Source organism: Lynx canadensis, chromosome A3 (genome assembly GCF_007474595.2).
Source record: "Lynx canadensis isolate LIC74 chromosome A3, mLynCan4.pri.v2, whole genome shotgun sequence".
Lineage (NCBI taxonomy): Eukaryota > Metazoa > Chordata > Mammalia > Carnivora > Felidae > Lynx > Lynx canadensis.
In genome coordinates, this window is record NC_044305.1 from 50,941,368 (window position 1) to 50,968,393 (window position 27,026).

A 27,026-nucleotide genomic window follows, 5' to 3' on the forward strand; every position below is an offset into this window, starting at 1 on the left:
CAGGTCAAGTCCACACTCCTGGGCCAGCCCCTGAGGTCCATCCAGACCTGGATTCTAGAGCCAGGCAGACGACAGGGAGAGTGTCTCTGAGTCAAGGACAGGGAGTCTGAACCCCAGCTCCACCACTCTGAGTTCATTTTCATTGGAAAATCAGGGCTTACAAGTATACTTAGCTCACAGAGTTACTGTGAGAATTAAATGGGATGAAACTGGTGAATCTGACCACCATTGGATGGTGTGAGGAGAAGTGGCTGAGGCTGGGACCCAGGCCGCCCCCACACGCATAGCTGAAGAACAGGGGAGCGATGGGCAACTTCCCCCATTATTGCTTTACATGTAACAAAAGGAACTGCAAGCAGTAGCTGTAGGAGCCTACTTCACTGAGACCATCCGTGTGACCCAGGGAGGCCCCCTCATCACCTCGATTCCTGACCCAGTGCTGCAGGGCAACTTCATGGGCTTCACTCTTAGGTCACAATCACATTTCAGCCCCTCACCAGCTATGGGACCTTCGACAAATCACATTACCTCTTGTGAATTCTGCTGCCAGTCAGTAAAATGGGGGCCCTGCCTCATGATTTTATGGACGACACACAGACTTGTAGTCTGTAGAATAAAATGAGTCAGAGTGAAATATGTAAATATCCATAACCATTAATATAATTTCCTCTGGTCATATTACAACAACCCAGGAAATCCATTTCAAGAGATCTCATTCCAACTGGCAAGAAGGTCCAAGAATGCCACATGCAGTCAGCACGAGGCTGCCTGTATTTACCAAAGAGACTCCTGGAGTCCTTCCCAGGGTCAGAGATACCAATCTTTCCATGTAAGGGAAGCAAGCCGAAGTAATATGCAACTTCTGTGCAATCTGAGGGAGAAATCAACCTTTATTCACCTTTCTTTGGTAGTCCTTAAATAAATGACAGGACATGAACCAAAAAGAAAGCAGAAGTGCCTCCTTCAACCATTACCAAGAAATCAGAAGCTTCTCCTCTGCTCCCTCAGTTCAGCGTAGGGCTAGTTTTAAACTCATAATCAGGTAAGCTCCAACAACCTTTTGCATTATTTTTTTAAACTCAAAATTCATTCTTTAATGTCCATACTTAGTGATTCTCCATGGAATCACTCAAAGGTCCTGAAATAAATGCTTTAGGTGGGTGCTTGCTCCCACTGAAAACCCTTATCCAGGATGAGAAGTATCAACAACCCAGGCCTGGGGACACTACAACAACCAGGAAAACATGACACGGATACCTGATCTTGGTAAGAGCGTATGTGAGCCCCCATCTATGACTCATGGGGTTAATTCCATGCCCAGTGCCAAGCTCACTGAGTTAACAAGCTTGGTTCTGATCTGCTAAGGTGGGTAATTAGAGAGTATAGAAATTGGGAGGATGGCTAGCTGCCAGCAGTTTTTAAAGTGACAGCAAAGGTGGAGAGAGGACCTTGCTTTCAACAATATGGCTCATTTGTACACGAGTGAAACAGGCCCACAGGGTGGGTCGGGAGCCCCCTCCCCTGAGGTGGCCCTGAATCACAGGACAGCTCAGTAATGACATACAGAATGACCCCAAGTCACCAAGCAAACCTAAACTAATCCAATATACTTGGGACAGTAAATACAGCAATTTTAGATGTCCAACAAAATAGCCCAAACAAAGCCCTGACCTGGGAGAGTAAGTATGTACTCAATTTTATATTATTTATACACATCAACACATGTAATATTATACATATTGGCAGGGCCTACTTCTTCTAAAGTACTGCTGGAAGCCATATGAAAGTTCAATGTTACAACTCAGGATTGAATTACAGACCAGATCCTCTGCTTGAAATAAATCATAAATAACTAAATATTTTTCATCAAAGCAAAGATACAACTTCAAAATTCCAACATCATTAAAACAGTAACCACTGTCTCATACCACAAGTACCATAAAATAGGCATAAATACAAAATACACATTGAATAGGATACTACCTAACATTAGCACAGCAATTTGCAATTTACAAAACACCTTACACAGCACGTTTGACAGTCACCCTGACCTCCAGAGGGCAGGAGCTCCAGTGTGCCATACAGCAGCAATGAAACATTCTCTGTCCTATTTCATGAATCCAACAGAAAAAAAATGGCTGGAGTCATTCCAGGCTGAAGTCATTAAAGGTGACAACTGAAATGGAAAATGTAAAGCCATCTTCAGGGATGAGAGCAAGAACTCCAATAGCTCAATTTGGGGAACAGCCTCCAAAAATACCTCCTCTGAGACTCCCAAGCAACAGCCCAAACCCACCTGGGCCCATGCTGACCCTGTCCAAACACTAGGCAGCTCAACCACAAGCCAAAACTATCCATCTGGAATCCAGGAAAGCTAAGAGAAGGAGACAGTGTACCCCTGGAGCCTGCTACCTCTAATTGAGATGTCCTGCCATGACCTAGGGCCAATTCTAATGTTGAGAGAAAGCTCTGGTTTCCCACCAATGAAGAATTCAAGCTGCCTGAGGAAGCCTTCACAAAGGCTCTTCGAGACCTTTGAGAAGGGCTGATGGTCCCATCCCAGGAACCATGCTCAGGACCACCTCTACTTCAACTACTAGAGGTCAAAGGCACCATGAGTGAAATGCTTTACACCTCATCTATACCATCTGCCCCAAGTAATCCCCAAAGCCACCTGCAGCAGGACAACACACAATCCTCCCAAGATCAGGAAAGGTTGGGGCACTCCCTCCCCAGCATTTCCTGACCTCAGGCTCATCTGGTCACCCAGATAAGCACAGCAACAATGAAAAGCACCATGTGAGACCCACACCACCCTCACCACCCACACCAGCAAGCTCTCTCAAGCCAGACCATCAGTCACGCCCCATGCAGGGAAGACATTCTGAAATCAAATGGAGACAAGACTGACACTCTAGAAGCAGCATTAAACCTATGAGATCAAAGTGTGAGAACCACAGCATATTGTAATATCTGTACTTTGATGTGTCAACATGGAAGGCTTGGGTCTGCTGGTCTGTACCCTGAATCCTCGGAATCATGGATAGGGCCCCTTCACCTGAACCACAGTCATATCATGAAGCTCCTTATAATTTGAACAAGGAGCCAGAATTTCACTTTGTATAGGGCCCCATCAATGATGTAGTGGTACAGACTACGAAGGTCCCAGAGTGCCAGAGATGGTTGGGTGGCTCTGTAAGATGGGTCTGCAGGAAATCCCAGCTCAGTCAACAGAGAAACACATGGCAAGAGTACATCCTCTGCCACACCAAGTCACAACTTAGTCCCAATGCACCAGAAGCAAAGTCACATGGATTAACTTTCACTAGGACATGCCCATCCTTCACAGTGGCTTCCACACACAGAGAGATAGCACCTAATGGCCCAGTCTGCAGGAGGCAGGCAGGTCAAGTCCTGGCACTCTGGGCCTGGTGTAGTGTCCATCTACTCCTGACCTTACGATTCCCCCTCAGGGAATCATAGCAAATTTTCTGCCTCTTTAATAACCCCCCTTATCTCCTTCTCAACAGAGCCGATCTGTCCGACAAAACACAAATTAAAAAATCACTGAGAAGATAGAGAAAAAACATACAATTCAGCTTTCAGTAATGCTTTCTCAGTTACTGCATAAACACCCACAATACCTTTGAGGATGGATTTAATTTCTCTTATCAAAAGGAATGTGCCCCTCAACCTCACCCACAGGCAAAGTTGAGGGCTAATGCTATCATGCACACATTTTGACCGAGGTTAGTTCTAGTGAAATATTTGCCCCAACACTGTGTTTTGCTCTGCTGGGAACAGGCTTCACAACAAAAGCTTCACAGTTACTGTCTATGGACCAGGTCCATTTCTTCCTATCGGAATCTGCTTCCCAGAGGGGCTCAGACTCAGCTGCAATCATCACATCAGTGGCTTTAGGTTTCAGGGCTACCTTTACCAGGGAAGATTTCATTCCAGAAATGGAAGCTTTAAACACGGCACCCAGGGACTCTACTGGAGGGAAGGGGAAGGTGTGCTAAGATTTACTCTTCTTGTTTGAAGGACAAGGTGTTTCAACTATGGGCAACAAAACTCTGACAGGCTGCTCCATGGGGGAGAGTGAGTAGCACACCCCACCAGCCTAGTGAGGACACTAGGGGACACCCCAGGTTCCCACCCATGCCCACTCCAGATGGAATCCGTTAACTGAATTTCCAATGCAATGCTAACTCTTTATTAAGTAATGCCATTTAAAGAGAATGATAATCCCACAGCCTTAAACAGAAATATGATAATACACAATATAAATTAAAAAATGCAAAAATCCAATTTCCATGTAGTGAACTCTGAAACATTCCACAGTTTCCATTATTCTAGCTTTCATTCTAAATGTTATAATGCCACTGTTGGCACATCAGGTCCCCAGAACAAGGCTATTATACACTTGTTCCTCACTTGAAATATGAGCCCAGAATTATTTACTCAATGCACTGTGCATGTCAGCTAACAAAAGCACTGCATGAAGGATCTGACAAATGCACAGGGAAAGTGCAGGCCACCCCCACACACATTCCCCAAAACCATAAAGATATAACAGGTTGATGGAGAAGGGAAAAATATCCACCTCCTCGTATGCTACTGCCTGTCACCCCAGAAAATGGACAGGCTGGCAGGTGACAGCTTTGTAATCACTTAATCCTAAAACCCTGAGCACTCTTTCTATGAAGGAATGTAAATCAAGATACTGAACTCCACTCCCCCCAAAAGGGGCCGGAAGAAAAACAAAATTAGACTCCATGTCCATCAAGACCACTGAAAAGAGACTGCTGATGAGGAGACATGTCAGAGAAGTAATAACTTCCCGTTGGGAAATTTAAATAATCAGCTGGGTCTGAAAAATGTGCACATTCTGGGGTTCAGAGCAATTTCTCAGTGTGCCTTTTATAAGCTCTCCAGGCTGTTATTACATTAGCTTCAACCCAAAAATTCCTGCAGTAGTTTGCAGATTCTATCACTACAACAATTCAAGTATCAGAAGAAACTTCAGATTGTTGCCTATAAACCCTCTGAAAGTACATTATATGGGTACAAATCGGTTAGAGTCAGAAAAAAGCATGTTGGCATCAGAACCTCTATTATGGTACCTGGAGTGTTCAAAGCTGTTCAAGCCCAGCTGTCCGACACAGTGCCACCAGCCACGTGTGGCTACTGAGCACTTGAAAGGGGGTGGGTCAGAATTAAGATGTGCTGTAAGTGTGAAATAAACACCAGGCTTCAAACAAAGCTTTGAAAAAAGAATGTGAAATATCTCATTAATCATTTGTATAGCGGTTAACGCTTGCATGCCAATCTTTTGGACATAGTGGGTTAAATAAGATACAGTTTTAAAACTAATTTCATCTGCTTTTTACCTTTTGTAATGTGACTGCTAGAAAATTTCAAATTACACATGTGGCTCACATTTTTTTCTATGGACAGCACTGTTTTGGAGTATGAAATTAAGAATTCAAGCCATCAAAAGACTTTATTTGAACACATGTTAATCCATTAGCTTTCTGTAAATGTTTTTGAGACATGTAAGCGCAGATGTCCAGGAGAAAAAAATTCTGTATTCAGTCTGTCTCCATGGCCACAAATGTGGAGCCCCACAAACATCTGGGACTGATTCTAACACTCAATCCAGAGAGGAGGAGACTCAGATGGTAGAGAGAAGCTACCTTTGCAAGAAAATTGAACAAAAAGACAGTATCCACACCTCACTGTAGGTCACTATGTACACATTTTCCATAATGTTCATTTCACTGTGTGAATCAAGAACAATTCAAACATAGCAAGAACGCAAGGACTCCACCTCCCCAAATACAAGGCAGGTATATCCCCTTGAAAGCCTCTTCCTGCACTGAGCCCTAAAAGCATGGCTGACCTTCACCAGCATTTCAGCAACAGAAAAGATAGAATCTTCCTGTTCCCATCCCCTCCCCCATTATTCCTTTTTATACATGCTCTTTGTATTCAGCTATGAAATTCTCCCACTGACTTGCATCTTTACATATTTGTATGCATTTTTGTACAATATGGTAAAATATAGCACAAAATATTTTAATTTCCCCGCAGTCCAGGTAGCTGGTAAGGAAAAAATAATATGAACTTGGAGGCAATCAGAACTGATTCTAATCCCAGCTCACACCTTGGTTTCCTGCTCTGTGAAATGAGGCTTACGGCACCAATCCAACAAGAATGCACATCCCAGAGCAAAAGCCAGAGTCTGCCTGGGTTCAGACTCCAGCCCCCACCCACCAGCAGTGTGACCAGGTGTTCATCTTCTCTGGGCCTCACTTTCCCCATCTACAAAATGCAGGTAATCAGAGTACCTAGTTCACTTAGTGAATTAACGAGTTGAATTCATTGCTTCTGCACAAAATTAGTTTTCTAAAGAATTACTTTTTAAGTGAATTAATGAGCAGAAGAATGCTAGGCTCATAAGTAAAATGGCTCTAATTGCCATCATGTCAAGACCAAAATCCCCAGCATGGGCTTCCACATTCACCTCCAACCTTATCTCAAGCTGATCCCATGACCCCACTGTGCCCCCAACCACTTCCTTTCAGTTCCCCATTTGCTCCAACCACCTTAGGACTCTAGGCCACCATGCCTGCTGTTCCCTCTGCTGGAACACTCTTCCTCCCTCTTCACCTGGCCTGGTCCAACTGCTCATCCTTACAGCACAGATCTGGCAGGATTCTCCAGTTCTTTGCTCTTACAGTCTTTTACACTTCTCTGTAGGTTGGGAATGGCCTTCCAGGAAACTTTTCCAGGCCTTCTGTGGTTTAGACCAGTACTGATCAACCCTGACATCAGCATCATCTGGGGACCTTTGACAAGCCAAACTGATGCAGGCTGTGCCCAGACCAATCATATCAGGACGTCTGGGCTGGGCCCATACTTCAGTGTTTGGGCAAGTTCCCCAAGGGATTTCAACACGTAGCCCAAATCGAGAACTACTGGATCGACAAAGGAACACAGCTGCAGTATTTTTTAAAGGATTGTTTCAATATTCCAATGGGATTTTACAAAACCATCTATCAACTGCAAAGAGAACTTATGATTTTGTTAAATCTAAGTTAATCCAATTAGAGTACAGGAATACCTACATTACCAAACATCTCCACTGTATCTGAGATTTTTCAATTAGCATTTTTTTTTTAATTTTTTTTTCAACGTTTTTTATTTATTTTTGGGACAGAGAGAGACAGAGCATGAATGGGGGAGGGGCAGAGAGAGAGGGAGACACAGAATCGGAAACAGGCTCCAGGCTCCGAGCCATCAGCCCAGAGCCCGACGCGGGGCTCGAACTCACGGACCGCGAGATCGTGACCTGGCTGAAGTCGGACGCTTAACCGACTGTGCCACCCAGGCGCCCCTCAATTAGCATTTTAGTCAGTCCCTGGATAGCACTCCCATTACACCAACCAATTGGAAGATCAGGGGGTCAGAGACTTTATCTTGCTGTCTGTGATGTCACCAGCATGTGGAACTGTGCCCAACATACACAGGTGCCACATGGAACCTGTGACATGCTGTACAGTCCTCCGTCCACCAGACTGCAGAGGACAGGAACACAGGCCAAGGAGCACACCTGGCACAGAGATAGGCACTGAGTGGCTAAGCAGCACTTGCTCATTTGAACAAATGAGCTCACCTGTGGCTTCTCCTCTCCCTGTGCCCCGACATGCTGGTTGTCCTCTCACTGTGGGAGAGGCCCCCGCCTTCATTTGAAGACATTCATTTGTGGTTTATGAAATACTGCGGTAACCTTTGAGATGCAAAGCGGTTTAGAAGTGCAAATGACTTTCAGTATGAATATTAATAGTAGCGTTATTAATAACTAAAGTTGTCTGCCAGACACTTGACTCTTGATTAAAGGAAGTGGGAGCCAAAGCCAAGCCAGAAACATCTCAGCTCAGAGCCAAAGGATCTGTGCTAAGAGCATAGATCCCTGCAGGACCCGAGGATATTCAAAAAGTCTGACTAGAGGAGTTTACATAAAGTAAGGTGGGTGCTGCTACTCCCATGTCAGGTCACACTTTCCCGTGTATTCTGTTCACTGCAGTGTGAGCTCCACAGGTAGAGCTTGGCTGGGCTTGCTGCTCTCCCCAGAACCTGTGAGGCCCAGTGTCTGGCCTGTGCATGATGCCCCAGCAAAGTTTTTGAATTAAGAAAAGAACAAATGAGTAAATGAGAGAAAGGAGAGAAGGAGGAAGCTCAAACCCAAAGCTTACATGGGCTCTGCCTATACCACTAAGAACAAAAACCAGAACTTTTTCTTTTGCTAAAATCACCAATCAGAACTATTCCACAAGCTATTAATTCACTTTTTTTTAACACTATGGTCACTGTAACTACAAGTATTTGAGATACCAGCTGTCCTGACAAACAAGCAGCCTGTCTATAACCAAGTCTTAGTAACTTTATGATTCGAATACATCCACATTATGCTCCTCTTAAGTCATGAATGTACTTTTCAGCATTAGAAAATTATCCCTTTCACATCTTTAAATATTGTGGTTTCTGCCTGACTAATGCCATCTTTAATTATACATCATTGAGTATTTTACTGTGATCTAATGGGGTCTATTACTCATCAGAATGGCCCCAGTCAGCAATCATATTCCCCAGAGCCAACTATTCAACCCTTCTCTCATTTTTCAAACGTACCAGCCTGCACGTGCACAAATTTATACACAGATTGAGCCATAACATCTTATCAATTTGTCCAAAAGACAAAACTATCCCAGAAGGAACTCACACTATATTGGCTTCCTAGTGAGTTCTGGCACAGTAACACTATGACCACTGATGGTGCTCTGACCTCACCCTGGACACAGCCGCACCTCCCTGTCCACCCCAGGCACACTCTACACAGGGGCACAAACAGAAGAGAAATGGGTACTCTTCAAGGTAAGCATTGTGCCTAAGTCCTACAGCAAGCAGGTGGCAAACGCAGGATCCCACCCTCAGTGGCCACACACAACAGGAGGCCAGGAGAAGATACACACAACAAGACCTGGCTAGGCCACACAGCATGTTGGGGCTCTTTCCTCACCCTGACTCCCACAGTCACCAATGACAATCCATCCAAATGACCTTTTTCATTATACAATATATTTTGAGGGGCCAAGTGATCTTAAGCAAACCTAAAGATCAGAAGTCAGCTAGTCCCAAACTTTCATTCAAAGGGATGAATTGCCAATCAAATTAATAATTTTAAATGCATAATTTTAAAAAAAGTATAAATGTGTATGCACCGTTTTTATTTTTTTAATATGAAATTTATTGTCAAATTGGTTTCCATACAACACCCAGTGCTCATCCCAAAAGGTGCCCTCCTCAATACCCATCACCCATCCTCCTCTCCCTCCCACCCCCCCCCATCTACCCTCAGTTTGTTCTCAGTTTTTAAGAGTCTCTTATGCTTTGGCTCTCTCCCTCTCTAACCTTTTTTTTTCTTCCCCTCCCCCATGGACTTATGTTAAGTTTCTCAGGATCCACATAAGAGTGAAAACATATGTTTTCTCTGTATGACTTTCTCTGTATGACTTATTTCATTTAGCATAACACTCTCCAGTTCCATCCACGTTGCTACAAAAGGCCATATTTCATTCTTTCTCATTGCCACGTAGTATTCCATTGTGTATATAAACCACAATTTCTTTATCCATTTGTCAGTTGATGGACATTTAGGCTCTGTATGTACAGTTTTTATATGTTAACGTTTACACATGTACATATACATGTATTCATGTATGTTGACATGTGTTAGTTATCGAGTAAAAAATGAACAGGTCTGGCTCAAGTTTCAGACATTTTACCTAAACAGCTGGTGATTAACTTCTGTATACTTACAAGAGAGACTCAAATTACTAAACCAAGTGCCCTAACACCCAGAAAAAAAAAAAAAAAAAAAAAAAATAGAACTAGAAAGGTCACTTGATAGACAATTAACAAATAAATCATTTTGAAAGACCTGGAATCAATGATGAGCCATGAGACCTTGATGTGTCCCTTTTGAATAATTGAGGAGGCATCTTTTCATGGACCATTTATAACACTATGTTTAGAATCCCATTTAGTGCTCTGAGATAATTCATTCAAGTGTTGGCTTCTTATCAGACTTGTTGACCAAGCAGCAGATGGAAACAATAAATACACACAGATCTAGTGTGTGTGTACTCTGCCAACAGCACATGGAAGTGGCCATTCAGGAACTGCCTTCACTTGGCCCTAGTGACAGTGAGGCTGCTTGTCAATGCACGGATCCAATACTGGCCTGAGAGGTGTTCGGGTCATGCTGATGTACTCTCAGAGTGCGCAGCACAGTCTCCCCACGTTTATTCCCTTCTAACAAACTCCCAGTAGCCACTGACAGTTGTGATTCCAAGAAACAGGTATTCTTGCCATTGCTCCCAGGCACCTCTAGGAAGGTGCCAGCCAACATCTCTCTCCTTAGAAGAAAAAGAAAGCTCATTCTGTGACTCACTCCAGGGTTATGGGGGCTGGGGGCAGGGGAGAAGGAATAGAGACAGAGAGGGGAAGAGCTTGTCTGAATAGCTGTGAGGGAGGGAAGAGTTTTTGCTGAGGAGAAAGCCCCAGAGGCCATTGAATTGGAGGTGAGGTCCCAGGGAAGGCACCAAGAGGAGAGGAGATAAAGCATTAACCACTAGCAGGGCTTACTAACAGGCCATTGAGACTGGAGGGGAAGGTGGGGAGCAGGCAGGGCAGAGGGCTCTCTGGAACATGGAGGATGGCAGAGGGATCAGGGAAGCTCTGACAGGGAGGATGGTGGCATCAAGGACTGTAAACACAGAAGGCTGCTCTGCATGATGGGGCTGGCAGTGAGGTTTCATGAAGCCTCTCAGTGCCCATTATCCTCAATAAACCCTTGGGTCAATGCCTTTCGGGAGATTCTCCACAGAGCATCCAGCAGGACCGTGGGAAGTGAATTAATTCTGTGGCAGCAGAGGCCCTGAGCCATAGAAGGCTTGAGAGAAGACACAGCCCCCCAAGACCTCCTGAGAGACAGGGAGGGAAATGCTGGGTCTCCTACTCACTTATAAAGGCTACCAGCCAATGTGTGACCCTCAAAAGGCCACAGTGAAGCTCCTATGGAGATATGCATGGCTTGTCCAGGGCTCAGACAGACGTCAGAGGCTAAGCACACAGCAGGACCCATCTTCTGCCCTGCAGCCACCAACTCCTCTGCATGAGCATGGCCTCTGGATCCCCCTTCCCAGGGGCTGGTGGCTGTGGGAGCATCCAGGTGGTGGTGGTGGTGGGAATGTGAGAAATGGCAGCTAACAAGAACATTACTTTACCTTGAACACCCTAAAATGTCTGACACTGGTGGATAATCCAGAACCAGACAAAAGGGATATCAAAAATTTTGGAAAGAAAGGATTGCAGAAAAGATACATAAATGTAGACTCTGCAGCGTCCCCCAACCCATGTCCCCCATGTCCTTCCTTAGGGTCCCAGCCCAACTTTGTTGGGGATTCACCCATTCTATCACTTTTTTTTTAAAGTGGTTTTTTTTTTTTTTAATTTTTTTTTTTTCAACGTTTATTTATTTTTGGGACAGAGAGAGACAGAGCATGAACGGGGGAGGGGCAGAGAGAGAGGGAGACACAGAATCGGAAACAGGCTCCAGGCTCCGAGCCATCAGCCCAGAGCCTGACGCGGGGCTCGAACTCACGGACCGCGAGATCGTGACCTGGCTGAAGTCGGACGCTTAACCGACTGCGCCACCCAGGCGCCCCTCTATCACTTTTTATTATGAAAACTCAAAGCTCAAGAATACTAATAGTAATGACAGCCCACATTTATTAAATTCCTACCATACCGCTAGTCCTTGTCTTCAAATGTTTCAGGTATGAACTCATTCAGCTTACAGTCCTTCGAGGTGCTAGATGCTCTTCTTGGTCCCCACCATACAGATGAGGACCCTGCAGCACATGGGTCACATCACATGCCCAATGGCTGGTTCACCAGCATGCTGCTAAGATATGTGGGGAGGAGAACGAGTCCAGACACCTTGGTCTCAAGGCTCCAGGCCTGCCCATGGCCCTGTGCAGCCCTCCACAGCTCCTCTATTCTTTCATGGCTTTTCTTTCAGAAGCATTGCCATCTAGTACCACACAAGAACCAACGACCCAACACCAAGACCACTACTGAAGTCCCGCTCCTACACAGGGGGTTCAGACTCAATGCAAGATGTGGTCCTGACCCTGATCAAGTTATGATGAACCCTGATGAACATCTGCATGGGTGAAAAAACTCAAGACCTAAAAAATAACCAGAGAATAAATTCTAGAAGAGCTCTGGACATGCAATGAGAACATAGAAAAACGTGGCTTTGAGAAGTGCAAAGGGTCCCTCAGTAACGTGTGGTCAGCACCAGGGAGATGAAGAGTAGTAGCATAGGACAGCCCCCAGAACATCATGGTAGGGAGAGGACACATAAGGAAGCATACACGGACAATGTGATGACAGGCTTCTCCATAGTGTCCAAAGGACAAGGATGGAGGAAGGGGTGTCGGTCCTTCAGGGATGGACTACCTTTAATCAATGACAAAGAAGGTGCTGGGTCTTGTGTAAGCACAGAGAAAATGGGAGGAGAGACCTGGCTGTGCACAGATGAGAGAGCAGGCATGGGCTACAGGGCCATGGAGCTGTGGGTCAGGCAGAAACAAGACCACAGGACCTAGAACCTGGCCCCAAGGAAGAGTCAAGGGAGCTGTGACGACAAAACAGCATGTAGGGATAGTTGTTTCAGCCACGGGCACAAGCAGACTGGCAAGAGCAGCAGCAGGGAGTATGGCCACGAGGGAGCTGGCCCAGTGTAAGAGGAGCTGGGTTTGGTGCCCTTTGAAAAGCAGAAATGAAGTTAACTGTGCCTTCTGAGAAAGTAATGACAAAACTTGGTGACCCAGACAGAGCTGATTAAGGCAAATCAAAAAGGATCCCAACCCCTATAAGACAACAATACTAGGTCAGGCCCTCTGGGCTCAGCATCCATCATGAGCTTACTCAGACAGTCCTGCCATGAACCCAGAATGTGACCTGTGAGTCTGAGACTGAGAACCAGAGTGCAGAGAGCTGTCTGCCCTGAGGTGAGCCCTGCAGCTCCAGGAATAAGGATGGTAGGAGAGCCTGTTTTGACCATTTCCTTTACCCTGCGTATCTCTTGGTTCTGAATCCTGTGTCACTTTCTCCCATGGTCACACTTTGCCAAATTCGGGTACCAGTGTGGTGCCTGAGTGGTTCAAATGGGCATGGAGAGGACTCTGTGCCAGGTAGGTGCCACACGCAGCAGATGGGCATAAAGGTGGCCCAGCGTGGACCCCCAGCTCAGCAAGCATGTGGATCCCAGGGACGCATGGCACTCTTAACCCTCCCTGCCCCATTTATATTTCAGCCCAAAATAAACCCCAAAAACTAAGCTGCTCACACTTGCTATTTGAGTTGAAAAACAATTTTAAACAATCTTTCCAAAAGTTGGCTTCCAAGCATCAAATGCTGTCCCTGTCTCCCATATTCACCTCACCCAACCTTCTCCATCTTATAAATCTGCTGCCTGGGCCCCAGAGACTCAAAGAAAACTAGGGGTGGAAAAGGTAAACGTCAAGATGCTCCAGGAAAACAAAGTCTGCTTATTCTGTGACTTGAGGCAGTTTTTATCCAAACTACAGTCATCCATGCCTCATTGTCACAATATTTACTTCATGAGGTTCTTTAAGTTGACTCACTTTTGATTTAAATTTGTTTCCAAATAAGACTCCTTCTAACTGCCAATTTTTTTTAGTGGACACCTTGACCTCATAGAAGGAATCACTAAAATAAACATCAACATCACCACCAAGCACTGCCTGGGACATCCTACAGCCATCATGGTGTGCCCCCCCCCAACCCCTGTGTCCCCACTGAGAACACGACCACTCCTGTGGCACTTTCTCCTGCTCTGCCATACCAGGCCATTCTCCACCAGCCAGGATGCCACCTCTGAGTCCTCGACACTCCATTGTAACACCTCCTTGCTGCATCTGACAACATGACAATTGTCACCTTGAAAACAGACACACTTGAAAATTCCTCAACCTGACAGAAGATTTCCCACTTACATCTATAAAGTGAAAGCATTCCCAAATGACAGCCACCTTTCCCTCACAGTTGCTGACAAGCCATGGCACGTCCTTCACTCAGCAACGATCCACGATTACTTCTCAGGTAAGGCCAAACACCAACTATTGGAAAATAAACTGTAGCCAGACCACACTCCAGAATGAAGGCCACGCTCCATGTGGTGTAATGAGGACAAAGACAGCTCTTCATACACAAAAGGAAGGGGGGCTTCTGAAAATAGGACAAGCCCACAACAAAAGTCACATCTAAACCCTCCTTCAGGGGACACCACTGTCAGTCAGGTGAGGGGAGAGATTGCCCACTCATCTTCAGAGAAGCCCTTTGTGTGGCAGCCCTCTCCTGCTGTGGTAAGCCAGTACACTCCACTCTGCTCAATGGCATCCAGCCCCCCACAGCTGTGTCTGACGAGCTGCGGAACCCATGGAGCCAGCTGGGGTGGGCCAGGGCTGTAAAGGTCACAGGAAACCCATTTGATTCCAAGCCTGAGGCGAAAACTCCATGGTTTTATATGAAAATCAGAGGAAGCATATTCTAGAATAATATTCATGTAAGTTTTTAAGAAGATAACACAAGACCTCAGATAAACACCTGTTGTTGGAAAGCACACAGCAGGAAGGGTGTGGAAGGGAAGGGGGCAGCTAGCAAAGAAATAGGGATACACAGGTTACCGAGTCTGAAGGTACAAGAGTCCACCCAGAGGGGACTTGGAACAGGCTGGCAATTCAGCACAGTGGGCTGGAATATACCACCTAGCAAGCAGCAGCTTTCCCACGAGGCAGCAGTGGGGTGGGGACCCTATAGGAGGCCAGAGCAAGACACCAGAGGTGCCCTTAGGGAACACATCTGAGAAACCCTAGGAACTCAAGAAAGACCTGGCAGGGCCCAGGAGGCAGAGGTGACAAGGCAGAGAAAGTTCCCCATGTGGCTTTTCCAGGTAAAAGCAGGGAAGGTATGTGCGTGCTACTTTGGGAGTCTCAAAGAGAGAAGCTTCCAGCCCGCTACATGAGGCCACCTCTCAGGGTGGCATGACCTCGTTGGGTGTGCCCCACAGAGCATGGCCAGGAACATTCCCCACTGTGGACACCAAAACGTGTCTGTTCATCCAGAGGCAAAACTGCTGCCAATAGAACACCATGTCATGGTGAAGCAATAAAAAAGAAGGTGTCCTCGTTCCCAGGCACCAACCCTACAAGAACAGGACACCCTTGTCCTCAGCATGAGCACACCTGAGAGCCATAGTGGCCTGGAGGCACAGAAGAAGAGGAGCTCCTACCTTGCTGAGCTGCAACAACTGCTCTGGATGTCTCCTCTCGGCCTGCATGGCCCCTGTGAACTCTCCTCTCTCTCTCTCCAGGTCTGACCTCCCACGGATGCTTTCAGGAGTCCCGTTCCCCAGAGCTGAGCAAATGAGCATTTTGCTGTCTCTGGAGAGATGCTGACTTAGAAGCCTAACCCTCCTCCCAAGATGCACGGACATCCCTAAATGTTCCTGGGACCAGCACCCTAAATCCACAGCAGGTTTCTGTATGCACCCGTAAAGAACCTGTCAGGATGCACACTGGTGATCTCTGCAGCCCGAGGATCAGATCCACGTCTGGTCCCAAGCATTCAGGAAGGAAGGCAAGTGCCAAAGGCTGAAAGGCATTCATGTCCCACCTTTGAGCCATTTCAGTGTTGAGGAGAACCTGTTAATCACTAACAAAGCCAGAGGAAGAGGAACAGAGACACCATGACTAACTGTTGCCTCTGGGAAGCCAGATGATCCAAACTTTAAAGGGCCAACAAAGCAGTAATTGTCAGGAAAACACGCAGCCCACAGAAAGGAACAGTGAAGAAAGAACACTGAAAACAGCTTGAGGAAATAAAAATGGAATCAGAAAATATATGGAAGAGACAAAAGATAGGGTGTGCAGAGGTTTGGGCTTCAGTAGGTTGGATTGCTGATGGACAGCTTTTCACCCGGATGAAGTTATCTGAGACCTAGATCACCACCTCGCATAGAGCAATCCCTTCCATATGGACATGTAAGCTGCCCACACCAACCCAGAAGCCACCCGATTCCCCAGTTTCCTCTGGGCAGGGAGCATTTGAAGTCCCCTTGGCCCCCAGGACCACCCACAGAGGGCCTGGCTGTCAGGGCTATTTTAGGGGCTGTTCAGTTTGTAAAAAACCTCAGATAGACAGCTCAGAGTTATATAAGAAAAGGTTTCTAAGCCCATGAGGTTGTTACAACAAATAAGGCATTAGGTGGGAAACTGGTACACCAGGGGCCAGACTATAGGCACTGGGTGGTTAAATCTGATTCACTGATTAGCTTGGAGACACAGAGAAAATGCTACAATTAATATCAACCACACTTCACGGACAGGCTATTAACCCCATGTACAGTGCATATGCCTTTTCCTGGAACAATAAACAAAATTCTATGTCCCACAACATTTAAATTAAAACAGAAATTTTTTAATTTGCAAGAAATTGCTGAAATTTGTGGAAAATGGAAGAACGTCAGTATGGAAAAGGACCTTGAACAGAACAGTGGTTCACAAGGAACAAATTGAAATAGGCAGCAGTGGCTGATGCCGGGACAGAGCATCATGCATCACGCACATTGGCTCCAGGCCCTTAGAGAGGACACTGTACTGGAAGGGCAGCAGTGGGGAAGCCTGGCCCGGCTTTAAATGGAAAGCCTTCCTCCGGCCTGTGCTCTTTACCTCTGCCTTGTCATCTGAGTTTTAACATTGTATGGGTCACTACCTCTGGTCAATAAAGTACTCTGTTTCTTCGGAGCCACCGTATTTGAAACAAACAGCTTCCATCAGCCCATGAATGCACATCACATACATCCAACACGGATGGTGCTGCCCCTGCTGCCTAGCCCCTCATCAGCTCCAGGGTCACGTGTCCAGGAAGGGGCCCGCTGTCTCTGGTGAAGGGCTCCGTACAAAACTGAAGAGTTTCAATCCACTGTCAAACAGCCTACTGATATCTGAAGTTGTGTCCCCCCTGGTAAGGTCCGACCACAGGGGTACAAGTCCTCCTCAGAATCCAAGCTCTATCACCTCATTCGAGATGTTAACTCCAGGAAAACTGCTTCACAGAGCATATGCCAAAGCTTAATTTGTCAGATGGCAACTGCAGATAAATTTCCAAATCTATAAGAACCATAAAATACAAAATGCAGCCACAGAAGGCACAAGGCCACTGCTTCTCAGCAAAAGAAGAGCTGTCTCTTCTTTGGAAGCATCTACCTTTCATTCTGCACATCTGTAGACTACAAACTTGGTCCATACAATCACTGCTAGTGACAAAATTAACCCACAGGCATCATGAAGTTAGTAAATAAAGAGAGTCTCACTAGTTATCTGTTTTAAGGTGATGTGACTTAGCAAAGGCTGTGTGCCTGTGCCATTCTTGATGCCTTGCACACTTCATCTCGCACAAACACATCTGGCTTTAGTTACCTTTTGCCACTCTTGGGAAGGGGAAATAGGTGTGGTTTTTCAGTTATGCAGAATTCAAAGTACAATTATAAAGAGTTAAGGAATTCAATGGTTTATCCATAAACAGTAAATATTTCTTAGAAATTTCTCAACCATTAGGGATAAGGTGATGCTGCAGTCTTGGGGGTTTATCCATCTAAGAAGGCAGAGTAGCTGCTGGTGCCAAGGTTCCTGTGCTATTTTGAAAATGAGCTTGGTGTTCCATTTGCCGGTGAGATGAAAGCAAATTCTGTGCAACTTTCTGACCATCAATACAGTTTTTTACCCCAAGTATTACTGTAGTGCCTGGTACATAGTAGGTGCTCAAAAAAGTGTTCAGTAATGGGGGAGAGAATGCACATTCTCCTATTTCTTGAACTACTGTGACAGCCTTGCCACGAACCCCCAGTGCTGCTGGAGGCCTCCTTCCATCTGAGCACTGTTGAGAACAAGCTCTGGGCTCCAGAACAGTTACATCTGCTCCTGGTGCCAGTGTGTTCTTAAAATCTCTCACCACTTCTATTGACCTGAATTCCTGTAGCAAATCCTAATTCATTTAAACTCATATAAATTCACATGAGCATTACGCACACATTCCATTAAGCAGAAATGCAAATATCATAATATCTTCCTGTTTGCAGATAACCATCGTATCCGTTAACAACGTAAACATGTGTGCCAGAGGAGCGAAACAACCCACCAAAGCAACTCCTCTCAGATGCTCTTTCAGGTCTCCCAAAGGGCAACTGCATCTCTAAATACCCATAAGCCATCAAGGGCCCAAAAAGGCAGCCATCTGTGAGCAGAATCCAAATTGTGCTACTACTTTATATGCTTTTTTATTCTAAGTTCCACTCAGTGGGAAAAGGGAGCCCCACACGGTAGCGTGCTAGCACAATGTTTAAACCATTCACCATTGCCAACACCTTCAGCCTGACACCTTATTCTTTTAAGGTTAATTAGAATTCCAATAGGATACCCATCGAGCATGCATTTCTAATTCATCAAATACGAAGATCTTCCGAGCAAGGCAAATCTGATAAAAACTGACCTTGGCCTCTGAAAACTGGTGCTATAGAGAGCATTTCCCCCTAACTAAATCTTGCCGATGTTTTCTTTCAAAAAGGTACCTCTAAAAAGAGCGTGTTAACTGCAAAAAATCGAGATTAAATACAGATTGAACTGAAATACACACTTGAAACAAGTGCATAATTGAGACCCGATTTCGTCATGCTCCGGCAAGCAAGCAGGCTCTCAACAGCCGGAACGAAGGAACAATTGGATATAATTCTGCTCAGCTCAACCGCACCGAGCAGCCTAATTCCAGGCAGTTGTAGACAAGCTATTGTGTCCTACAGATTAAGGAGGTGTGCTCGGTTTTCAGGAGAGCCTGCCAACCAGCTATATCTGCAACTGGGTGGGATTATTCTCCCCTGCCACCTTTCCTAAAACAGATTATAGTTTGGGTTTTTTCTTCTTTTCACTTTCATGAAGCTTGTAAGGATCAGGAACATGACCTGTGATAAAAAAGATAAAACTTAGAAGCAATTTAAAAGGTGAAACAAACAGATTCAAGCACTTGGCTTAGACGCCCACCAATGCTCAACAATCCAGTCACGGTGACAGGCCAACTTTGAATCTGAAGGCATAGCATCATATCAGACACACACACACACACACACACACACACACACACACACTTAGGATACCATATAAAAAGAATCTATTAGCAGGAAGTGGGCCTTGTGAAGTGTGCCTCATTGATGATACATAATTTTAAGGTTTTTGTATCAGTAGCAGGCACTGAAATGACAGCCAATTATGTGTGCTAGGCACTGCAGGCACATCATCTTATTTATCTGATAAAGCAGACAGGATCCTCTCACTAATAAGAAGGCTCAGAAAAGCTAAACCTTTGCCCAGAGGCACATGGTGAGAAAGCGAGGAACGCAGGATAAATCCACCTGTGCCAGGGCTCCCCACCCCTGTGCTCTACCCCTGTCCTTCTTCCTCACAGGACTCCATGAAGCCCAGGGATCTGCCCTGTCTGCAGCCACATGCACAGGGAATGCAGTGGGCCTCAGTCCCAGGAGGAGAAGCTGATCCTGTGTGCCATGCTCCTGGCTGACCTGTGGCTGGCCCAGGCACCAGCCCGGGATGCAATGCTGGAAGTGTGTGAGAGTGGTCTAGAGCAAACATAAGGGGAAGAAACCCTCCTTTATGTTATTAAGTCTTGTTGTGAGGATATGATGCCTGAGGCCACTGTAACTATCTTGAGACCCAGTTTGCAGAGAGGGGAAAGTGCTGGGATGGGACCAACATGGCGGCAGAGCAGAAGGATGGATGATTCTGCATCCCTAAGGAGAGAACGGAGCCACCCAGATGGCCATTACAAACCACTCAGATTCCAGATTTACTGTTTATGTCATTTACATAGGGCTGTCTGTGATGTTCTGATATGATGTTCTTTCCTCAGGACCATACACCACTCTGCACAGTTCCTGTTAACTGCCCATAAGACCCAGAGCCTGGGTTTATAAGATGACAGCCTCAAACTGGAAGAGCATTTGCAGCCAGGCAGCAGATGGATCTAAGAAGTGAGTGCTACTTAAGTTTGAGACCATGGTCTCTAATTAACTGGGTCTGTTACAGAGCCAGAGGACTCCTCTAACCATGAAGCGGTTAGCCCGTCAGTCCAAAGCTCACCTTTCTAGTATGCTCCCATTCACTGTGTGTCTCTGAGCAAGGAAATCTTGGCACTTCTGCTTCCCCATCTCTGTAACTGGCTACCTCGCTGAGCTCTAGTACAGAACAGGTGAGATGCACTTCAATCGCCTGACACAACCCCAGGAATGCACAGACACTCAGTGAACGCCTGGCACACAGCAGGTACTCAATGAATGGTAACTTTAGAATATTCACTAACTGGCCACAAACTGAAACACAACACTGCTGTAAGTCTCAGGGGTGCTGTTTCCATACCCAGCAGCCTGCTGAAAACAGGCCCGAAAAGGACTTCACTGTGACTCATCTGTCATGTCTCCAAAGGCTGGTGTCTGCACTTGTCACCACGGGGACCACAAGTCAACCACTTGTCTGCTGTCCTGTGAGCTGTCTGGCTTTTTTGTGAGGGCCTCCAGGCACTGGGACTTTTCCTCTGGAATCCTTATTACTTCCAAGACCAAACAACAAAAGCCCAATGATACAGCCGAGCAGAACAGAAAGGAATGGAGCCTGAGAACGTATCCTGAATCCAACACTTCCTGGCTCTCTGACTTGGCCATTTTGCCCATTATATCAATCCCTCTTGGTTAATTATGCCACCCACCACACCTCACAGGATCATGGAGAACTTTCTATAAATGACATATGCCAAAGTGCCCAGCACATGGTAGGCACTCAGTAATTGTTCAAATAGAAAATCTCAAGCATAAGCTGCCCAAATGCTAACAACTAAAGAACACACTGACTTGCTTCCAGATACCACAGACACTCTCTGAATTGGCCTCCAGAGAGCTGACCAGCTGGACTGGTTAACTCCCCATCTCCTCCATAGGACGGCCAAAGACACCCAACTCCTTGGAAGGCTCAGCTTGGCCCCCTGCTGGTCCAGGCCCTCACTCTTGCCCAGGGAGGTTTGTGCTTACCTGGAATTCATGGTCTTGAGTCCTAACTATGTTTATGCAAGCGTACTGATAACAAAATGTTATACAAACAAAAGACGTTTTGCACAAAGGAAGTCACTGCTTGGAAAAACACAGTGACTCAGAAACACTCACCAAAGACGGACCACTTTAAAATCGTCAAATTGGGCGTAAACAAAACCATACAACATTAAGTGGGAATTACTTAAAATCTAGAAGGTGCTCCACTCCACTCAGAATTCTTAGAAAGTCTCTTTGTTCTCCGTTTGAAAATAACAAAAAGTAAACTGTGGCTATGGTTTAAGTCATCTCAGAACTCAAAGACAAGTCCTTAGCCCTGCATCCAAAAAAATGATGAACACATATATATGTTTTTAAAATAAAATGTTTAACAGATATCACTTGTATGATTCTCCAGTTTATTAGGCTTTTCCCACTACAGGGTCTCAGTCACACTGGCTGAGAGATACAGAATTCCAATTTAAACATATCCCGAAGTACTTCATGATATACAATACAGACAAATCAGCTCCTAACGCCTATGTTTTATATCATCAAAAGCATTACCCAAATTTTCTACAGTTCTCTAATTTGTGAAAATGCTCTTCCTCTTCACCTTCATAGAGTTGTGGATCAATACTGATCCAGTGCCCTCAGGACCCTCCTGAGAGCAGAGGGCAGACTGGTTTCTAATCCCTTCATGTCAGCTCTGTAAAAAGAGCCCATTCTCAGGGCACCTGGGTGGCTCAGTCGGTTAAGCAACTGACTCTTGATTTCTGTTCAAGTCATGATCTCATAGTCATGAGATCAAGCCCCACAGTAGAGCCCTACAACAAGCCCCACATCAGGTTCCGCCCACTGGGCATGGAGCATGCTTAAGATCCTCTCTCTCTCCCTCTCCTCTCCCTTTCCCTTCTCCCCATCAAAAAAAAAAAAGAGAGAGAGAAGGGGGAGCCCATTCTGGTCTGGTTCACCTGGAATGGTGATTGGCACAGTATAGGTCCACAGTAAATTCTGTGTGTGCCCAAATATAAGGCAAGGGGGTCCCCCCAAAAAGAAATCACTCAAAAAATTGGAATTGTCTCACATTTGGGTTCTTATGAAAGCATATTAAAAAGTACTCTTTAAATTACTCAATTTGGAACTGCAAAACCCTTTTAGGAAAACACGTTTCCCTGAAACACCTGAATGAATGCTAACTGGGGGTATTACAGGGGTCACCTCACACAACTGTAAATACAAAGCAGAAACAAGTTAGGCCAAGAAACTTAGCACACATTGAGCAATTGCAGTAGTTGGACACTTCTGTTAAAACAGGACTTCTCAAAAGATCACTTTAAGAAGCAACACATAACAAGTATTTGCCAACAGGCAAATAAAGAAACCATGAGTCCTAACCTTAGGCAGCGGGTACTTGTAACCTGGTATAAAATGTCCAGGGGTAGCATAACTACCTGATTCCTAAATGCTTCATCTCAAATGGCTCAGGTGTAAGCAGAGCGAGGAGGTTCTGCTAACCAGGCTAGAGGATTCCAAGTGATCCTACTGATAACCAAAACCCGGACAAAAAAGATGCAGGTGAAGAATGTGGAAAATTGTTTCATGAACTCCAAGGAGAACCAAACAAGAATCAATCCGGCTTATACGTGATGTATTCTCAACGTCTAACTGTATGTAAATACACAATTTAGGCAGACATTTATTTATCTGCATATCTACAATGTTTATATATCCCAGTTGGCCCAAAAGGTTTCAGGAGCTTCTCACTAGGAAACTTGGAGACTGTCTTTTATTTACAGTCAGCCTGCTACTAAGGCATATATGGTCTTTGCTGAATAATAACCTAAGTGTCCATCTCTTAAGCAACATCCAGCATTTAGCCTTGCTATGAGGAGTCAAAGTAATTCCAATAGACAGTAAAGTACCAAAAGCCTACTTGCAAGTAATTTTTAGCTGAAGTCTTTGCCTGCCAAATGTATAGGGTTGTTTAAAGTGAAACACTATATGCAGGACTTCTGGCTGCCCAAGAAGACTCCCGTTGACTTAAACATCAGTGGGTAAAAAGCCAGAAGATACTATGATCTCCACCTCCATTCTCTGAAAATGATAAAATATAAGACTAGATTTCATTCAGACTCTTCCTGAAACCCAAACTTAGTCCTTATGACGTGGGCCTGTGAAGAAAGGGGTGAGGATTACACTCAGTTAACGCAACAAAAAGAAAGATGCGGTGTTCTAAAGTTTCCTGAAGCTCAGAAAGCCATCATCAGTCTGATTACTACATATTCCTATAAATAAAGCCCACCAAAACCCCCAAAACCCAGCCAACAAAAAATTAACTCCCTGTTACTGTCATTGCTGAAAGTTATAAGCTCAACCTCTTTGACAATTTTTTTTAATGCTACAAATGCCACAGAGTTCCAGGAGCTGCCTCTGGCCTTTCAAATGTCAGAAGTTACCTCCTAACCTCCTGATCAAACACAGTTCACATAAAAATGAGTTGGGAAGACATCTGTAAATATCGGCCCATCAAAAAAATGTCCTAGTGTTTAACTAGAAACATCATTCCAAAAATCATTTAGTCCTCTTAGCAGGAGGAGGGTAACCTGCTCATTCTGCAAATAGACCTTTCAATATAATACCTTAGATGAAAACAGCAAGGACAGGAAGGAAAAGTTTGAAAATGTGGAACAAGCACACTCATAACTATATTTAATCACAATTAAAACCAAAGAAAAACTACTTAACTACTGTCCAGCAGTGATCCCAGGTATAAACATTCCTTGACTATTCTTGAATGCCCATTCTTCCTGATCCATAGGAGAAACACAGTTTGGCAAAGTATGGCATTTACCTCTAAAGCTCAACATCCAAGGGCTTAAATTCCTAACCTCAAAGATGTTGTAGTACTAATTAAGATGGTTAGAATTCTCCTAGTTTCCTGGCGTCATACATATTGGAAGAATTATTTCAATGACTTATGAGCCACCAGCTTCTTAAATGGTCAAAAGTAGAGAAATAAGGTTGTGTTTTCTAAAATGAATGATAATTGGAATAGATCAACAATGTGGTTTTTTACCTTTAAATGGTATTTTTCTATATTTAAAGAAAATACAAAACATGAATATCTTGCTTCTCACTTAAACCAGCATCCCATAGCTATCCTCCTGCCTCCATAAAAATAATAGTAGCAGAGCGTGTGAAATGACACCTTCTAAGTAGCTTCTGAAACCAAATCACTGAAGCCCCAAGATAAAATCTTTCACTAAAATAGAAACAGTGAAAAATGCTGTACAATGTAGTCGGAAAAAAAAATAAAACCTCAAATAATGTCCCACCTGGGAGTGCAACTGTGCCTAAGAGCCCAAGAGAGGACCAGGGTTTCCCGACAGACCAAGTCCAAGAAGGGCTGGGCCAAACATGTCTTCCATTTCCAGGTTAACTTCCCTCCCATTACCTGAAGTTTGTAACTGATGTTCTTCCAACCCCAGTCACACAATTCCCTCTGTCCAATCCCCCCTTGCCAGACAGGCATGCATGGCCAGAACACAGGAACCACTAAGCACTAACTTTAGGGGCCCGCAGAGGGTGTGCAGAGGGCCAGTCTGGGGGTCCAGGGTAAGAAGACTGTTTCTGGGGAGATGGGAGGGCCCAGCAAAGTTAAAGGCGGGGGGGGGGGGGGACAGGCCCTGCCAGCAGAGGGACTGGAGGGACTAGAGGTTAGAAGGGGACAGGAAGGTGTGCCCACCCTGGGGGAGGATGAGGTGTCACCACTTATGAACAGGTGGCAAGGTTCCCTAGGACAGCATGCTGTCACAGAGCAAGTGCAGGTGGTGCGAAAAGGGATTCCAAAGAGAGAGGATGGATGGACCATTGGTGCGGACAAGTGGTCCAGAGGGGAGGGAGAACGATTGGGGAGGGGGGGTGTCTAAGAGTTGGCAAGTAGGACTTGAAGGGTTACACTCACAGAGTCCCTGGAGGGAAACAAGGTAGAGAAAGAAGAGCAAGGCGAAGGCCACTGTGAAGCCACCTCTGGTGTCCCCTGCCCTTCATCACTGCCCTCTATACTCACGCGGGCCCCTCCCCCCACACACACACACTGTGGCGCCACACCACGAAGCAGATACCCACCTTTGCCACGGGCGCACTCCTGCCGGTCGCTAGCTCACGCAGGCTGGCGGTGGCGCTGCCCGCCGCGGCAGAGAGAAACACCGGGGAGCCCGGGGCGCTGCCCGCCGCGCTGCCCCCTCCACCCGCGAGCGCGGAGGCCGCCCCTGAGCCGGGGCCGGGGCGCGCAGGCGGGCTTCCGCCGGGGCTGGCACCAGCGCGGGGCCGCTGGCGAATGCCGTCCAGCAGGCGCACCAGCAGGATGTTGGCGGGCAGCTCGTCCACGCCGCAGCCGACCAGGATGCGGCACTCAGGGCAGCGCAGCTCGTGGCGCGAGCACACGATGCTCTCCAGACAGCGGCGGCAGAAGGTGTGCTGACACGGCAGCACCTTGGCCGTGGTGTCCAGCCGCTCCAGGCACACCGAGCACTCCAGCAGGTCCAGCAGCGACGACTCGTCCATGTCCTCGCCCGCCGCCGCGGCCGTGGCCGCCGCCCGCCGCCGCCGCCGCTCACCCGGCCTGTCGTCGTCGCCCTCGCTCTGCGCAGCAGCGGCGGCCGCCTTGGACGCGCACAGCCAGGACGCTCCGAGCAGCATGGGGGAGGCGCCGGCGGCGGCCGCGCGCAGCTGCCTAGGTCCCGGGGCCGGAGCGGGGCCCGCCGCAGGCAGCGGGCATCAGGATCGCGCCTGGGCGGCCGCCGAGGAACGGGGCTCCGCCAGGACTTCCTTCACCCCGACTGGCGGCCCGAGGCTCCGGCCGCGGCGATGCAAAGTAGCGCACCGACTGGCCTGCGCGGCAAAGACCGGAGTTCTGGGCCCCGGGAGCCAACTCCCCTCCAGCCGAGCCCACCCAGTCCTTCGGAACGCGGCGCCCGCGGCTGCGAGCTACACCTGTCCCGCCGCTTGCCCACACCGCCCCGCGCGGGGGGTCTAGGGACACCGCCAGGCACGACACTCAGCGGGCACTGCAATCGGAGCGACCGCCCGCTGCCCGGAGCCCGGCGGCAGGAAGTGCGGGGAGCGGCCGGTCGGGTCCCCGGGGAGGCCTGGGCGCAGCGTGCGCGCTCCCCCGCACAGCTGGTGAGCCGCACCGCCCCCGCGGCGCCTCCATGCGCCCTGGGCCTGCCCGCGAATCCCTGCCCCCAGCGGGTTCCGCCGGACCTTCCTCGTCCCCGGCCGCGAGCACGTGCGCAGGGAGCGCGCAGAGGCCACGGTCAGTGAGGGGCGCAGGAGTGGAGACGCTGCGTCCGCCGGACCTCCCTTAGACTAGGGCGCACGCCAACAACTAGTCCTGTCCTTTAGGGCACGTCTAGGGCTCCCAGGAACTCCGAGCGCGCCCTCCTGCGCAGGCTTGGCCCCGTCCCCTCCGAGAGCTCCGAGCCTTCCTTCTGGCTCTCCGCGAACCTCAGAGAGGGAGGTTTCCTCCCGACGCTGCGCGAAGGAAAGTTTGGGCGGTGTTATCCCGACTGCCTTCCTCGCCAGCGCCGGCAAGCAGCTTAGGAACAGAGCCAACACCCAGGCATCCTCTTTGACGACTCCCCGGAGCGCTCCCGGTCCGGTCCCCTTTCCAGGCGGCGCAGAAGTGACAAGCCCGGAGCTGCGGGTGTGGGTGCGGGGA

The 27,026-nt window shown here is 47.1% G+C and overlaps 1 protein-coding gene across 1 annotated transcript in view; it reads right to left on the reverse strand.

The window, feature by feature from the left end:
• The window catches only part of SH3RF3 (SH3 domain containing ring finger 3), a 311,825-nt gene extending 285,950 nt beyond the window's left edge, over positions 1-25,875 (reverse strand). Inside the window, exon 1 of the mRNA XM_032592612.1 lies at positions 25,433-25,875. Within this exon, the coding sequence (XP_032448503.1) occupies positions 25,433-25,870 (438 nt within the window). The 5' untranslated portion in view covers positions 25,871-25,875. The remainder of the gene's footprint in view (positions 1-25,432) is intronic.
• Between the last annotated feature and the right edge of the window lie 1,151 nt (positions 25,876-27,026).